The sequence below is a fragment of the Thamnophis elegans genome, chromosome 2 (genome assembly GCF_009769535.1).
Source record: "Thamnophis elegans isolate rThaEle1 chromosome 2, rThaEle1.pri, whole genome shotgun sequence".
Lineage (NCBI taxonomy): Eukaryota > Metazoa > Chordata > Lepidosauria > Squamata > Colubridae > Thamnophis > Thamnophis elegans.
In genome coordinates, this window is record NC_045542.1 from 166,817,746 (window position 1) to 166,835,458 (window position 17,713).

Consider the following 17,713-nt stretch of genomic DNA (forward strand, 5'->3'; position numbering starts at 1 on the left):
TCCTCATGGTCACGTGATCAAAATTTTGTTTGGCAACAGATTCGTATTTATGCTGGTTTCAGTGTCCTGGGGTGACCTTTTGACAAAAAAATTTTTTTTTAATCAAGCGCCTTACCCTTGACTGATTGACCCTCATTGCAATGTGATTCATGTAAGAGCTTTATGTTTATTATGTTCTAAATTCTAATAAACCTCAGAGTCCTAGAGTGAGACTTTTTGTGGCGTGCTGTCTGTCCAATTGTTATTAAGTGCAGCTCTGCTCATAACCAGGTTTTTTCCCTGTCACATCTGACAAGCTAAGCCAATAGAGAAGACAGATTCACTGAACCACCATGTTACTAACGCAACAACTGCCGAGGTTGACTTACAACTGGGGCAAGAAACGTCATAAAAGCAGGCAAAACTCACTCAGCAACTGTCTCGCTTAGCCACAGAAATTTTGGGCTGGAGTCCGGTGGGAAATCAAGGAATACCTGTATTCAGATTTGGAGAAAGGCTGGGAAAGAGCCTGTATATTTTTTTCAGCATGCTTCTATATTTTACCTAGTCACCCAAGCAGGAAACACAGCTGGTTGATTGACAGTATATGACACAATAAGGAAAATACCAAGGTAGCCATGCCTACATCCTGTAGCAATGTATTTTTAGCAAGCCTGGTGTGGTTTCCATATCACCCTTTCCCACACGTGTCCTTTATTTCAGTGCAAACACCTTAAGTAGAAACTGGGGAAGGATTTTTTTCTGCCTCCTATCTGAAGATGGTGCTCAATCAGGCAACACCTATGCCTAGAAAGCGGATAATACCTGTGGTTGAGCTTAAAGGAGTTAAAACCATCGAGTACTGTGTTGCTAGAAAGGTTGGAAAGCGACGGGAAGCGTAGAAGAAAGAAAGTCCAGTTGCCTTTTGAAAAAAGCACCTTTGGGACAGCTGAACTTCCTCTTCCGGATCACTCATGGGAGGAGAGTGGTGTGAAGAGCGGTTTTTTTGTTCTTCTCATGATCGAAACAGCAGCTGGAAGGTGAGTCCGGGAGTAAGTCGGGCTGTTTGGTTTCCTCCACGGCCTGGAAGCAAAGAAGCAACTGGGCTGAAGCATCTCAGCTGCTGCTGCAGTTTCCTTCCCTCCCCAAATTTAAGTCCACTGGTGCTGCACGCTGTGAAACTGGTGGCTGCAATTTTCCTTCTGATGGGAAGATTGAAAAAGTCTCCTTCCAGTGAAGGTTGATTCTTCGGGAATGGCTTCCCCACAGAGGTTGTGGGTGCTCCCATCACTGGAGGGTTTGTAACAGAGCTGGGAGGGACCTTGTGGGTCTTCTATTCCGACGCCCTGATCAAGCAGGAGGCCCAATATCATTTCAGACAAACGTCTCTGTTTAAAAGCCACCAATGATGGAGCATCCACAACTTCTGAAGGGAAACCTTCCACTGGTTCACTGTTCTTAGTGTCAGGAAATTTCTCCTTAGTTCTAGGCTGCTTCTCTCCTTGATGAGTGTCCATGCAGGTCCTTGTCCTGCCTCCAGGGGCTTTGGAGAATAGGATGACACCCCTCCCTCTTTTGTGGCAACTCCTCAAGTATTGGAAGATGGCTATCATGTCACCCCTAGTTTCCCACAGTCCTTGCATTGTTTTCTCTTTTTTATCCATGAAATTTTGCTTAGGCTCTGAATTTGTTAAAATCAGCTCTTCTAAAGTTTAAGACACTTGTTGGGTTATATTCTATTGCTTGTGTTTGCATTATATTGAATTCCAGTAAGACGTGGTCACTCGCCCAAGATTCCGACAACTACAACTCCTCCTATCGCTTCCCTATTAGTAAGAATTAGGTCGAGTATAGTTTTTCCACTAGTTCACTCCTCTATCTTTGGGATGACAAAGTTGTCAGCTAAGTTGGTTACGATCTATTCAATCTTCTGCTTGCTGTACACTTTGTCTCCCAGTTGATATCAGGGTAGCTAAAGTCTTCCATTATATCTTTTTTTTTTCAGAAAAAGAGTTTTATTTCTTTTAAAAAACACAAATATTTCATCATTCGTCAATCATTAAAACATTGAAGTACATTTTTTTTGTATGCCCCTCCCTCCCTCCACCCCCCAGCCGCCCTCCTCCTCCCCCCCCCCAACTTCCCAGAACCCGTACACGGTATGGATTTTTAACTAATACAGTCTAAAATCTATTGAGAAAAAAGAAATAAAGAAATTAATGACATTCTACATTGACCTTAGCTTCTTCTTACTGAAGTAACTTTAAACAGTTTAAATCATTTCTGATCTTAAGTATAGGCTAACTGGAATTTCTTGGTCCCGTATTTATTTTGTATATAGTCAATCCATTTTTTCCAGACTCGTTTATATCTCTCATTTGAGTGATCTTTAAGATATGCCGATATTTTAGCCATCTCGGCTAAGTTTGTGACTTTCAATGTCCATTCTTGGAATGTAGGCAAGTCTTCCTTCTTCCAGTATTGCGCCACCAACAGTCTTGCTGCCGTTATTAGGTGCAGAATCAAGTTAGTCTCTACCACTGTAAAGTCAGTACATATACCTAGTAAAAATAACTGAGGAGTAAATTTTATCCTTCTTTTAAAAATATTTTGCATAACCCACCATATTTTTATCCAGAATGCCTTAACCTTTTGGCAGGTCCACCATATATGATAATATGTAGCATCGAGAGAACCACACCTCCAACATTTAGGCTGTACATTCGGATACATAGAAGCCAACTTTTTAGGATCTAAATGCCATCTATAGAACATCTTGTAAAAATTTTCTCTCAGATTTTGAGCTTGTGTAAATTTCACATTTCTTACCCAGATTCTTTCCCATGTATCCAACATTATTGGTTCTTCAATATTTTGAGCCCATTTTATCATACAATCTTTAACTAATTCTGTTTCCGAATCCATCTTTATTAATACATCATATATCTTCTTTATACGCATTAAGCTTTGATCTCTTATTTGTTTAAACAAGTTTGTATTTGTATTTGTATTTGAGTTTATTTATATGCCGCCCTTTTCCCTGGGGGGACTCAGGGCGGCTTACAACTCGAAAGGGGGGGAAAACAAACATTTAACACATAGGACAGTACATCATTAAAAGCACAACATTCATACTATTCGGGTGGGTTACAGTCTTTAACCCCAGGCCTGACGGGATAGCCAGATTTTAAGGGCTGTGCGGAAGGTCTGGAGGGTGGTGAGGGTACGAATCTCCATGGGGAGATCGTTCCATAGGGTCGGAGATGCCACCGAGAAGGCTCTCCTCCGCGTGGTTGCCAGTCGACATTGACCAGCAGATGGGACTCGGAGGAGGCCTAATCTATGGGATCTAATTGGTCGAGTGGAGGTGATTGGCAGTAGGCGGTCTCTCAAGTACCCAGATCCACTACCATGAAGGGCTTTGTGAGTGATAAGTAGCACCTTGAAGCGTACCCGGAGATCGACAGGTAGCCAGTGCAGCTCGCAGAGGATAGGTGTTATGTGGGTGAAGCGAGGTGCACCCACAATCGCTCGGGCGGCCGCATTCTGGACTAGCTGAAGTCGCCGAATACTCTTCAAGGGCAGCCCCATGTAGAGCACATTGCAGTACTCCAGCCTAGAGGTCACAAGGGCACGAGTGACTGTTGTGAGAGCCTCCCGGTTCAGGTAGGGGCGCAACTGGTGCACCAGGCGAACCTGGGCAAATGCCCCCCTGGTCACAGCTGACAAATGGTGTTCAAAAGTCAGCTGTGGGTCCAGGAGGACTCCCAAGTTGCGGACCCTGTCTGACGGGCGTAATGTTTGACCCCCCAGCCTGAGAGATGGGATACTTGCCGAATTAGTGGGAGGGAAACACAACAGCCCCTCGGTCTTGTCTGGGTTGAGCACAAGCTTGTTAGCCCTCATCCAGTCCCTAACAGCTTCAAGGCCCTGGTTCATCACGTCCACCGCTTCATTGAGTTGGCATGGGGCGGACAGATACAACTGAGTATCGTCCGCATACTGGTGGTATTTTATCCTGTGCCGCTGAATGATCTCGCCCAGCGGTTTCATGTAGATGTTAAAAAGTAGGGGGGACAAGACCGAACCCTGCGGCACCCCATATGTTAGGGGCCTAGGGGTAGATCTCTGCCCTCCGACTAACACCGACTGTGACCTGTCCGAGAGGTAAGAGGAGAACCACCGCAAAACGGTGCCTCCCACCCCCACCTCCCGCAGTCGTCGCAGAAGGATACCATGGTCGATGGTATCGAAAGCCGCTGAGAGGTCAAGGAGAACCAGGATGGAGGCGTGGCCTCCGTCCCTGGCTCTCCAGATTTCATCGGTCAATGCGACCAAAGCGGTTTCTGTGCTGTAGCCAGGCCTGAAGCCAGACTGAAATGGGTCAAGATAACTAGCTTCCTCCAAGGACCGCTGGAGCTGAAAGGCCACCACCTTCTCAACAACCTTCCCCATAAAGGGGAGGTTGGAGACTGGACGATAGTTGTTAAGAACGGCTGGATCCAAAGATGGTTTCTTCAGGAGGGGTCTCACCACTGCCGTTGGTGGTGAGACCCCTCCTGGTCTCACCACCAAGTTATCCTCAACTTGGATAAAACCAATTTTTTGATCTATTTTCCACCTAGCCTGTAATTGCCCATACTGAGGGTTCCGAGGTAAGAAGCTGTCTGTAAGTAATTCTGTCCTGTTTTTGTGCTATATTCATATTTTCAATTGTGTGTCTAGGAACTGCCCACATGGGTATCTTGTCATTTAATTTATATTGGTATTTTTTCCAAACCCGCAGTAAAGCATTTCTTAAAATATGACTTTTAAAATTCTTATCCAATTTTTTGTTGAATAACAGGTAAGCATGCCAGCCAAATACCAGATCGTGTCCCTCAATATTCAATATTCTATCATTGGTTAAATGAATCCAATCACTAATTACAGATAATGCCACTGCTTCATAATATAGTTTTAAATTAGGTAGTTTCAATCCTCCTCTCTCACGTACATCTTGCATTATTTTCATCTTTACCCTCGGCTTCTTTCCTGCCCATACAAATTTGTTGATACCCTTCTGCCATTCTAAAAGGTTCGCATCTTTTTTCAGTATAGGTAACATTTGGAAAAGAAATAAAAATTTTGGTAAAATATTCATTTTCACTGCCGCTATCCTACCCAGCAAAGATAAGTGCAATTTCTCCCATTTTTTCATCTCTGTCTGTATACTATGCCAAAGTGGTTCATAATTATGCTTATATAATTTCCCATTTGAAGTTAAAATGTTAACTCCAAGATATTTGACTTTTTTAACTACCTCACATCCTAGCATCACTCCTAATTCTTCCTTTTGTTTAATATTCATATTAATATTTATTAATTAATACATGTTAATTAATATGTTATTTATTTATTAACATGTTATTTATTAATACATGTTTAATATTTTGGTTTTTCCTAAATTTATTTTAAAGCCAGACACTTGACCATATTGATTAATCGTATTCATTAGAACCATACTGGATTCCTGCGGTTGTTCCAATATTATAACCAAATCATCCGCAAAAGCGCGGACTCTATATTCTTGCTGCCTAATCTTGATCCCTTTTAAACCATCCAAGCCCCGTATTTTATTCAACAATACTTCCAAAGTTATAATAAACAATAATGGGGACAAAGGACAGCCCTGTCTTGTACCTTTTCCAATTTGAAAAGAGTCTGTTAAACTTCTATTGACTATGATTTGTGCTGTTTGCTGTTGGTATATTGCTTTAATTGACTGTAAAAAATTATCTCCTATCTGCATTTTTTGCAATATCTTCAGCAGAAATTGCCAGTTAACTCGATCAAAGGCCTTCTCAGCATCCAAAAATATAAACGCAGCAGGGATCTGGTTGTTCTTTCCCAAATATTCTAATGCATTAATAATTAATCTGACATTACTTTTCATCTATCTCCCCTGTATAAAACCTGTTTGGTCCGTGTGTATCAATTGTTGAATAACCAACATTAACCTATTTGCTAATATTTTAGTAAAAATTTTATAATCTACATTCAGTAATGAAATAGGTCTATAATTTTTGGGTTGAGTAGTATCTTGATCTTCTTTGGGTATCAAAGATATAAACGCTGTCTTCCAAGATGGAGGCACTTTACCTTCCATTTGAATCATATTAAATAATTCTCTAAAAGGTTCTACCATTTCTAACTGTAAGTTTTTATAGTAAACCGCTGTCAAGCCATCTGTACCTGGTGCTTTCCCTGACTTTAATTGCTTAATTACCTGCAAGATTTCCCCCGAGGTTATTGGTTGATTCAATTTTTGCCTGTGCTCTTCTCTAACTGAAGGTATTTTCTCTTTGTCTAAATATTTGTCTATGTCTAAACCATTAATTTTATCCCCTTTATACAGTTCTGTAAAAAATTCCCGAAAAGCCTTCTGAATCTCTTCCTGTTGAAACACCTCCTTCCCTCTGTAAATCAGTTTAGATATATTTCAAGTTTTCCTTTTTTTCCTAATCTGATAAGCTAACCATCTGCCAGGTTTGTTTGCGTTACAAAAAGTATTGTGTTTTGCATATAATAAATTAGTGGCTACCTGGTCAGAGATCAACATGTCAAATTGAGATTTTAATATATTAATAGCTTCCTTAACCTTTGTATCGTCTGGGTTCATTGTTAACTCCAGCTCTTTTCTCTTAATTTCCTCTTCCAGTTCTCTTTGTTTTAACCCTTGTTTATTTCTATGTGTTTTATTTATATTCATCAGCACTCCTCTCATATACGCTTTGCTTGCATCCCATACAAATTCCATAGATGTACCCTTATTCATATTCAAAACAAAATATTCAGATAGTAATTTTTTACAATCATTAATATACTTTTCATATCTAAATAAGTTTTCATTCAATCTCCAAGACCTTCTTGCCTGCACTACCCTTCCCAACTCCATCCAAACTGGGTTATGGTCCGAAAGGACCCTAGCCGCAATCTTTGTCTTCTTGACCCTAGAAAGCAAATCATTAGTGGTTAGAATAAAATCAATCCTTGAAAGGGATTGATGCCTGTCCGAGAAGAAAGTGAAGTCATATTCCTCTGCATTTCTTTCTTGCCAAATATCTCTCAATTCAAAGTCATCCATAATGTCAAAGAAAGGTTTTGGTAACTTTGCTCGCATCTTAGTATTTAGGCGGGAAATCTTCTTATCTCTCTTAGTGTCTATCACTCCATTCCAGTCACCCAATAGTATACAGGAGCTATAGTCCCACTGTACTAATTTAGCATGAAGATTTCTATAGAATCTGTCTTGCTGTTGATTGGGAGCATAAATTCCCAAAAGTAATGTCTTTTTCCCTTCTAGGATTAAGTCTAAAGCAATATATCTTCTGAAGGGATCTGCTTCTATTAATTCAGCTTTCATGTCTTTTCTTAAGTATACAACTATACCATTCTTCTTTTCCATAGCGGAAGCTGCAAAATGTTGACCAAGTTTTGAGTTGATCAAATATTTTTGATCAGTTGACTTGATATGAGTTTCTTGCAAACAAATTACATCATTCTTAAACTGTTTGAGATAATGAAATATTTTCTTCCTCTTCTGTGGAGAATTCAGTCCGTTGACATTCCATTTTAAAATCTTAGTTGTCATCTTTGGTTGGCTGAAGCATTTTTAGAGCTTCCTGCATGGCCTGTTTAACCTTAGGTCTAGCTCCTCCCACTGCTTCCAGGCTTGTTATTGTAGTTCCTTGATCGATGGCCGGTGATTGTTGATGCTGTTGCTTTTTAGCTTGTTTCTCCATTCGTCTAGTAGTCATGCGGCTAGGTCTTTGTTCCATAACACCTTGCACTTCTAGAAAAGAGAGATGCTCCATCTTGTCTGGTGGTTGTGTAGTTTGCTGTCTATCCTGTCCTTCTTGTGGTCTTTCTCTAGGTCCAGATGGTGCAGGGTATCCAGCCTTCAATATATTATAATAAAAATCTCGGGCTTTCCATACAGAGTTGAGGCGATACCTTTGCTTATCAAATGTAAATATAATGCCAAATGGTGCATCCCATCTATACTGTATCTGACGGTTTCTGAGTTCTTCGACCAAAAAAGCGTAGTCTCTCCTGGCTCTTAACATTTGAGGTGGTATCTCTTTCAAAACAGTCAGGTCTTGACCGCCAATTTGAAGCTTAGTGTTATAAGACGCTTGCAGTACCATATTTCTAAGCTCTCTTGTAGTAAAATATATAACGATGTCTCGAGGAAGCTGCTTCTGCTTTGCCAGCCAGGAGTTAACACGGTAAGCTTTGTTAATTTGCCAATCAAGATTGGTCCCTGGTCTTCCCATCAGGCGGTTAAAGGCTTCCGATAGGATCTGTTTCAAGTTCTCCTGTTTCTCCTCACGCAGCCCCCTTACTCTTAATGCAAACTCCATTTGTCGGTACTGTATCATAATAATTTCTTTTTCAGCATTTTCCACTTTTTGTTCCACCACCTCTGTTTTCTTTTTTTTTTTTTTTTTTTTTTTTTTCGTAAAATATTTTATTCAATTTTCAATTTTCACATTCCATTTGCAATCATTTATACACAGGGTATTTACTATAAGAAAAGAAGAAAAAAAAAAGGAAAAAAGGAATAAAACGAACAAATAAAAAAGAAACACAACTCATCATTCCCAACCCCACCTAACCCTTGCATCCTCCATACACCCCATCTACCCCCTCCAACTTTCCTTTCTCCCTCTAACACTCCCCTCCTACTTCCCTTTCCCCTCAAACCTTCCTTCTCCCCTTACTCCCCAGACACCCTCCTTACATACTCCTTACATTCCCCTTACTCCTTCCTTACTCCTCCCTCTTCCTTCCCTCTACCTCCCTCCTTGGTGTATGCCTTTATTCGAGTGTTGTTTGATCTAATAAATGTAATAAAAAAAAAAAGGAACCACCGTATATAAATACATTCTTGTTCTTATTAAGATTATGTTAACCCCCCCCCACCCCACCCCCCACAATCCCCATCCCTAATCCTCCCGGCTTCCCAGGGCCCACACCTGGCACTACCTTCTATCTAAAATATCTTGTATACATATGGATTAGAAAATAAAAGTAATATATAAAAAAGAAAAAAAAAGAAACCATTCTTTGTGTTGATCTCAGCCCCCCATCTTTATCTATGCTTAAATAGTATAAATCATTCTATCTATATTTTATTCTCGTCTCTTACTTCTTTGCTATTTACCCCGATCTTCTGTGGACTCTCCCGTTCCCTTCCTAAACCTCATGATCCCTTCCAATGAGATTTAAGCAGCATAGTTCCTGCCATATATTCAAATATAACTTTACAGACAAGTAATCAAACTTTCCCTTCTAGTAAAATTTAAACAACGTGAATGATCTTTCTTTACCCCTTTTTCAAACCGTAATTCAAAATAATCTAACCAGATTTCCCCTTCTTAGTAAAGTTAAGCAACATAGATCAGATATTACTTTACACAGGAATCAATTTCTATCTTAAGATAATTCCAACCGACTTCCCCTTCTAGTAGAATTTAAATAACTTAGTTCATTCCACATGCATTTTACTCTCATCCCCCACTTGTCTGATATTTACCACTATCAAATTTATACTAACATTTGTTTAAAATATAGCTCAGAGCGATTTGTAGCATGAATCATTCCACATATTCCAGTAATACTTTCAACAAGAGTCAGTTAACCTTCTATTTTAAGGTAGTCGCTTCTAACAAAGTTTAAACAACATAAATCATTCCGCATTCTTTTTACAGTTATCTTAAGATAATCCCAAGCGGCTTCCTGTTCTAATAAGCTTTAAACAACGTAAATTTTGCCCTCTTCCCTTGCTTGTCTGGTATTTACCACAAATAACATAATTCATTCCACATACATTTTACCCTCATCTCTTGCTTGTCTAATGTTTACCACTATCAAATTTATACTAGCGTTTATTTAAAAAGTAACTATAACAACCAACTTTCCCTTCAAATAAAAGTTAAATAGCATGGATCATTTTCAAATAATACTTTCAGCAAGAGTCAGTTAACCTTCTATTTTAAAATAGTCCCATCTAACAAAGTTTAAACAACATAAATCATTCCGCATTCTTTTAACCACTATCAAATTTGTGCTAACGTTACTTTAGAATCTAGCTCAAAGTAGTTTCGTCCAGCTTTCCCTTCTGATAAAAATTAGTCCACTTTTTCTACCGGAGAGAGGTCTCAAACCCCCATTCAGTCCTCAACTTTAGGAAGTCTTTTGAAGTATCTAAATTCTCGATCTGCGTTCTTCTGCTTCTCCGAGGGAGGAGGGGCTACCCCCTCCATCTTGCAGCCGCATGGCCAGCCGTTTGCTTTCTCCTTCCGCTTGTCTCTCCTCTCTTCCGAGCGCGTCAGGAAGTCCCGCCTTCAGAATCCTACAATAGAAATCTTGAGCCTCCGAAATAGAGTTAAGACGAAATCTTTGATTCTCAAATGTAACCGTGATGCCGGCAGGGGCCTCCCATCTGTATCGAATCTGTTGACTCCTAAGCTCTTTAGTTAAAAAGGCGTAGTCCCTTCTTGCTCTCAATATCTGGAAAGGAATCTCTTTGAAGACAATCAGGTCCTGGTCATCAATTCGGAGCCTGTTATTATAAAAATTTTGCACAATCGCGTTTCTAGATTCTTTTGTAGAGAAATATATAATTATGTCCCTCGGGAGCTGTCGCTGTTCCGCTATCAATGAGTTCTGGCGATAGATTTTCCGAATCTGCCAATCAAAGTTAAGTCCCGGGCTTCCCAGCGCGTGGCTGAAGGCTTCAGCAAAGGTCTGTTTTAAATTCTCTTGCTTCTTTTCACGGAATCCTCTGACTCTAATTGCAAATGCCTTCCTATTAAAATTTAGTATCATAAGCTGTTCTTCGTTATTTCTAATTTTTTCTTGTAAAATTTGAATATTGGTAGTCAAATTAAAATTAGCCTTCTCCAGACTTTCCAATTTGTTTTCTATTTCAGCAGAGTAATCTGACAGGGCAGACACAGCTGCAAAAGTATTCGCCTTCATTTGATTAACTTTAGATTGTAAATCATCAAATAATTCCAATACAAATTCCCTGATTTCTTTCTTAAAAGCGTTAAGCATTTTAAGGAGGTATTCCTGTGTTAAAAGTTCCTCAACAGAAGACATAGGAGACAAAGGCTGTGTTTCCAATGAAAATTCTTTAAATTCTTTTGTAGCAAGACGCTTCTTTGATTTGGATGGCATAATAAATAAGCAAGTAAGCAGAGCTTCGCTCCCCTCTATTTCCAAAAAAGAAAAATTTATTTTCTTAAGGAGCAGTCTGCAGGAAGATAACACCGGCTAAGTATATCAATCATCCACGGAGAGAAATCGCCATTTTGAGGTCTAATTAGACAAAGAAGTCTCTAAGACGAATGGTGCTGGTATTTACGATAGTACTGAAAACATAAATCTCACAGGGGTGGGACCCGCCCGTATCAATTCTAGCTTGAAAAAAAAACTTTGTCTTGTCCTGGGGGGGGGCTAGCCTGTCTGGGGCTGCCAAAAAAAAAGGCAGCTGAGAAGAAATGGCTGGAGATAAAAGCTCCGCTTCGGCCGGAACTAATCTCTTTCCACAGCCAAAAAAGAAAAAAGGCTGTGGTTTACGATTAGATCCTAACCTACGGGGCTATTCTCCCTGCCCCTTTCTTAGCCAGAAAGGGGTGCTATCTATGATCTTATTTAGATATACAGACCAGATCTCTGAGGAGCTCGGTGGAGCCCTCCTCGGCAACAGGCCACGCCCCCCGGAAGTCCCCACCACCTCTGTTTTCAATGTCAAGTTAGTATTGGCATCATTAAGAACCTCTAGAGTATCTTCCATTCCAGAAGTATGTTCTGTTAATACAGTTACAACCCACAGTAATTAGCTTAGCAACTACAGAGGAGCAGATATAAGTTGGCACTGTCATGTGACAAGATGCTTAATGATTGAGCTGCTTAGTGACGCAAATATCAGTTCCAATTGCGGGAGGTTAAGTGAGGACTACTTGAACAAGGATGTCACCAGAGGGGTTGTAGACAGTATTTTCTGCCCTTATTTGCAGCTGAGGACTTCCATGAACAAAAGTGGTGTATACTTCTTCTTTTTTCACCTCATCTCTAACCATTTTATAAACAATTAAAGTTACACTTTTCTTTGCATCTTACAGATGACCAGGATGGCAATAAGAGCACTCTGGACAACTGTAAATAACAATCAGTGGTGAAAAGGGAAGAAAATCAAGCCAGAAATCAAAATATTTTCCATTTCCTGCAGAAAACCATACAAATCTGCTCTTCCTCCAGCAGCTGACAAAAGAGAGAAAATTGAGAAAGAATAAGCAGATTATGCAGAATTCAAGGATAAATTGAATGAGAGGTGAACGGAGATTTTACATCATTCAGCAAAAGAGGGATATATGTGGAAGTCCGTGGGGAGGAAGACAGACAGTAATGCAGGCCTCTCTCTGAGGAAGAAGACGACTTAAATGAAAGCACCACTAAACAAGACATTGTCCATAATTTTGACCTCCCCAAGTATATCAGCTGTGAAAAAGCTCCATAGATTTGCCTATTGTGGGAAAAGCACAGATTGCAAATCACAACTGATTATGTACTAGAGGGGGCAGAAAGGAGAAAATCCATACAAATTACCTGAATGTGGCAAAAACTATGGTCACAACAGCTCCCTTGTGGTTCATGGAAGTATCACCACACAAGAGGGAAGTGCTCCCAATGTAAATGTTTTAGTGAGCATGTCAACATGGTGCTACATCAGATAACTCACAGGAGGGAGAAAACGTATGACTGCAGATTGTGAGAAAGTTACATTAGAAATTCTCAGGTCTTGAGACACTAAAGGATACACACACAGGAATAAAACCATTTGGACATCCTTTCTGTGGGAAAAGTTTCAGTGAGAATTCCACCCTAGTGAAGCACCCAAGGACTCCCACAAAAGTGAAACCATTTGAATGTCATGATTGTGGGGAAAAATTTTAGTCACAATTTTAGTCTGGTGACACATCAGTAGATTGACTCCAGGGAGAAACTGTATGAGTATCCAGATTATGGGAAAAACAACATTAGAAATTTCCATCTGAAGAGACACCAGACAACTCTCACAGAAGAAAAACCCTTTGAATGTCCTGATTATGGGGAAGTCACAATTCCAGCCTGGTGATACATCAGAAGACTCACATAGGAGATAAATGCTTTGAATGTCCTGATTGTTGGAAAACTTTCAGTTATGATTCCAATTTGTGAAATACTAGAGGAACCATAAAGGAGAAAAACCCATTCAATGTCCTGACTCTGGGAGAAATTTCAATCATACTTGAAAATACATCAGAGGATTCACTCCATGGAGAAACCTTATAAGTGTGGAGATTGTGGGAAAAGTTTCATTAGAAATTCCCACCTCCTGAGACACAAGACCACACACACAGAAGAGAAACTCTTTGAATGTCCGGACTGTGGGAAAAGCTTTCGTGAGAGTTTCAGCCTACGGAAACACCAGATGACTCACACAGGAGAGAAACCCTTTGAATGTCCTATCTGTGGGAAAACCTTTAATCAGAATTCCAATCTGGTGACACACCAGAGTACACACACAGGAGAGAAACCTTTTGAATGTTCTATCTGTGGGAAAAGCTTTAATCAAAATTCCAATCTGGTGACACATCAGAGGACTCACACAGGAGAGAAACCCTTTGAATGTCATATCTGTGGGAAAAGCTTTAATCAGAATGTCAATCTGGTGAGACACCAGAGCACTCACACAGGAGAGAAACCCTTTGAATGTCCTATTTGTGGGAAAGGTTTTACTTTTAATTACAGCCTGGTGACACACCAGAGGACTCACACAGGAGAGAAACCCATTGAATGTCCTATCTGTGGGAAAAGCTTTAGTGATAATTCCAGTCTTGTGACACACCAGAGGATTCACACCAGAGGGAAACCCTTCAAATGTCCTGATTGTGGAAAAGGTTTTAATCTGAGTTCCAGCCTACGAACACACCAGAGGACTCACACAGGAGAGAAACCCTTTGAATGTCCTATCTGTGGGAAAAGCTTTAGTCAGAATTCCAATCTGGTGACACATCAGAGGACTCACACAGGAGAGAAGCCCTTTGAATGTCCTATCTGTGGGAAAAGCTTTAATCGGAATTCCCATCTGGTGATACACCAGAGGACTCACACCGGAGAGAAACCCTTTGAATGTCCTATCTGTGGGAAAAGCTTTATTAAAAATTTGGATCTGGTGAGACACCAGAGGACTCACACAGGAGAGAAACCCTTCAAATGTCCTGATTGTGGAAAAGGTTTTAGTGAGAGTTTCAGCCTACGGAAACACCAGAGGACTCACACAGGAGAGAAGCCCTTTGAATGTCCTATCTGTGGGAAAACCTTTAATCAGAATTCCAATCTGGTGACACATCAGAGGACTCACACAGGAGAGAAACCCTTTGAATGTCATATCTGTGGGAAAAGCTTTAATCAGAATGTCAATCTGGTGAGACACCAGAGGACTCACACAGGAGAGAAACCCTTTGAATGTCCTATTTGTGGGAAAGGTTTTAGTTTTAATTGCGACCTGGTGACACACCAGAGGACTCACACAGGAGAGAAACCCATTGAATGTCTTATCTGTGGGAAAGGCTTTAGTCAGAATTCCAATCTGGTGACACACCAGAGGACTCACACAGGAGAGAAACCCTTTGAATGTCATATCTGTGGGAAAAGCTTTAATCAGAATGTCAATCTGGTGAGACACCAGAGGACTCACACAGGTGAGAAACCATTTTAATGTCATATCTGTGGGAAAAACTTTAGTGATCATTGTAACCTGGTGACACACCAGAGGACTCATACAGGAGAGAAACCCTTTGAATGTCCTATTTGTTGGAAAACCTTTAATCAGAATTCCATTCTGGTGAGACACCAGAGGACTCACACAGGAGAGAAACCCTTTGAATGTCTTTCCTGTAGGAAAGGTTTCTGTGATCATTCCAACCTGGTGAGACACCAGAGGACTCACACAGGAGAGAAACCCATTGAATGTCCTATCTGTGGGAAAAGCTTTAGTGATAATTCCAGTCTTGTAAAACACCAGAGGACTCACACCGGAGAGAAACCCTTCAAATGTCCTGATTGTGGAAAAGGTTTTAGTCAGAGTTCCAGCCTACGGACACACCCGAGGACTCACACAGGAGAGAGAAACCCATTAAATGTCCTATCTGTGGGAAAGGCTTTAGTCAGAATTCCAATCTGGTGACACACACAGGAGAGAAACCCTTTGAATGTCCTATTTGTGGGAAAACCTTTAGTCAGAATTTCAATCTGGTGACACACGAGAGGACTCACACCGGAGAGAAACCCTTCAAATGTCCTGATTGTGGAAAAGGTTTTAGTCACAGTTCCAGTGTATGGACACACCAGAGGACTCACACAGGAGAGAAACCCTTTGAATGTCCTATCTGTGGGAAAAGCTTTATTACAAATTCCGATCTGGTGAGACACCAGAGGACTCACACAGGAGAGAAACCCTTTGAATGTCTTTCCTGTAGGAAAGGTTTCTGTGATCATTCCAGCCTGGTGAAACACCAGAGGACTCACACAGGTGAGAAACCATTTGAATGTCATATCTGTGGGAAAAGCTTTAGTGATAATTCTAATCTAGTGAGACACCAGGACTCACACAGGAGAGAAACCCTTCAAATGTCCTTATTGTGGGAAAGGTTTTAGTCTGAGTTCCAGCCTGTGGGCACACCAGAGGACTTACACAGGAGAGAAACCCTTTGAATGTCCTTTTTGTGGAAAAAGCTTTAATCAGAATTGCAATCTGGCGAGACACCAGAGGACTCACACAGGAGAGAACCCTTTTAATGTCTTTCCTGTAGGAAAGGTTTCTGTGATCATTCCAGCCTGGTGAAACACCAGAGGACTCACACAGGTTAGAAACTATTTGAATGTCCTAATTGTGGGGGAGGTTTCAGTCAGAATTTCAACCTGGTGGCACACCAGAGGACTCACACCGTGTAGAAATCTTTGAATTGTCGAGTCTGCGATCATTACTTCAAGCATAAATCATCCCTTATTGCACACAAGGTAATTCATATGAGGAAAGATAGATGAGTTTAGAGAATACTTGAATTTCATTTTTGATCTCCCAGTATACATGAGAAATTGAATGTTTGAATTTTGGCCTGATTAATTTTGCTCAAACATTTCTCATGATTAAATTTGTAAGTGGAGTTAAAAGGAAAAGGAAAAATGGCTAACTATTAGTTTCTGGTTATCAGCAAAACTTTTGGATATTTCCTTTTCTAAAAGTAGAGGAATTCCTCAAAATGGAATTGTGGGTGGAGCTTTTGTCTGCTGATTATGGAATTTCCACATGTGGAGTTTCAGTCTTCTACCTTGATTTCACCCAATTTTCAGCCCCAGAATTCCACAGCCCGCATAAAAGTAGTTCTCGAGATATAACTCTTATGTGCCTTAAATTAAGGTTGCAGGTTGCAATGGCTCTTAAGTGAAATTGCTTTCCTTAACTACCCGAATCCTCCTGCTCTCCCTGATGCAGCCATTAATCAAATGTTTGAGTCACTAAGCAGAACACTGTCTATTCAGAGCTGGGAAAAACTGCCTGCCGTAGGAATCTCTAGCCCCCCCCCCCCCCCCCGCCACCCTCCAAGACATCCTTTTGCTTTGTTTCCTAACCCTTGAGTCTCCTTGGCCCTTCACTCTCTCCCCCAGAGTCCCACCCCACCCGACCTCACACCCTCCTCCTTCTTACCTTCTGAAGATCTCTGAACCTCATATTGGGGAGGGAGGGAAGGACATATATCAATGATGGCTAACGTATTTTGGATTGTGTATCAAATGTGCATGGGCACGGCCACACCCATAATGCTATGCATGTGACCCCAGCACGCATGTGTGTGCGACTAGTGCTCCCCCCCCCATTAACCATACCACTTTGAAGCAGAAGAAAACTTCTGAACTAGGAAATATTTAATATCACCTCTTGTGACCTTCTGACAAGTAACGTCAACGGGAAAAACTAGATTCACCCATGTTGCTAATTTAACAATTGTGGTTATTCACTTAACTGTGGCAAGGTCACAAAAATGGAGCAAATTGCACTAAATGTGACTGACTTAACAAAATTTTTGGCCTCAATTGTTGTAAGTTGAGGACTACCTGTACAAACTATTTCTCCTATAGTAAAACAGTTCCAAGCCTAACAGAGCATGCTTGAAGTCTGCAGAAAGAAGGTTCCAGGTGTATTCCCCATTTCCTCCTCAAGAATTTTTCTTGCCTTCGTGTTGAAAGAAGGAAGGAGATCCTTCTGGACTCAAAGGCACTTTTGGTTTTTCCTTACCTTTCCGGCTGCAGCCGCCTTATCAGGCGTGCCCACGCCTCACACATTGGGATTATAAGCAACAACTTTATTGTGTAGAAAAAGTAACACAAGGAAATCTCTCTGAAAGTCTTTGTACTCCACCAACGTCCACTGGGGGTTTTACACAGCATTTGCCACACAGTTTACAAGTCAGAGTCAGAAAGAATTTTCTCATCTCCCTTTAGAGCAGTGGTTCCCAAAGGGGGTGGTACCGCCCCCTGAGGGACGGTGGGATGACTTAGGGGGGCTCTAAGAGGCAAGGAGGCAGCAGGGGGGGCACTAAGATGCAAGGGGGGCGCTAAGAGGCAAAGGAGGTGGCAG

The 17,713-nt window shown here is 40.9% G+C and overlaps 1 protein-coding gene and 1 pseudogene across 1 annotated transcript; both read left to right on the forward strand.

Annotated features, from left to right (window-relative positions):
• The first annotated feature begins 776 nt into the window (after nt 1-776).
• On the forward strand, nt 777-15,422 carry LOC116503662 (annotated as a pseudogene).
• On the forward strand, nt 15,288-16,064 carry LOC116502550 (zinc finger protein 41 homolog). The gene is made up of 2 exons (XM_032208430.1): nt 15,288-15,298; nt 15,405-16,064. The coding sequence occupies exons 1-2, from the start codon at nt 15,288-15,290 to the stop codon at nt 15,730-15,732; spliced, it is 339 nt and encodes a 112-aa protein (XP_032064321.1). The 3' UTR covers nt 15,733-16,064.
• Nucleotides 16,065-17,713: the final 1,649 nt, after the last annotated feature.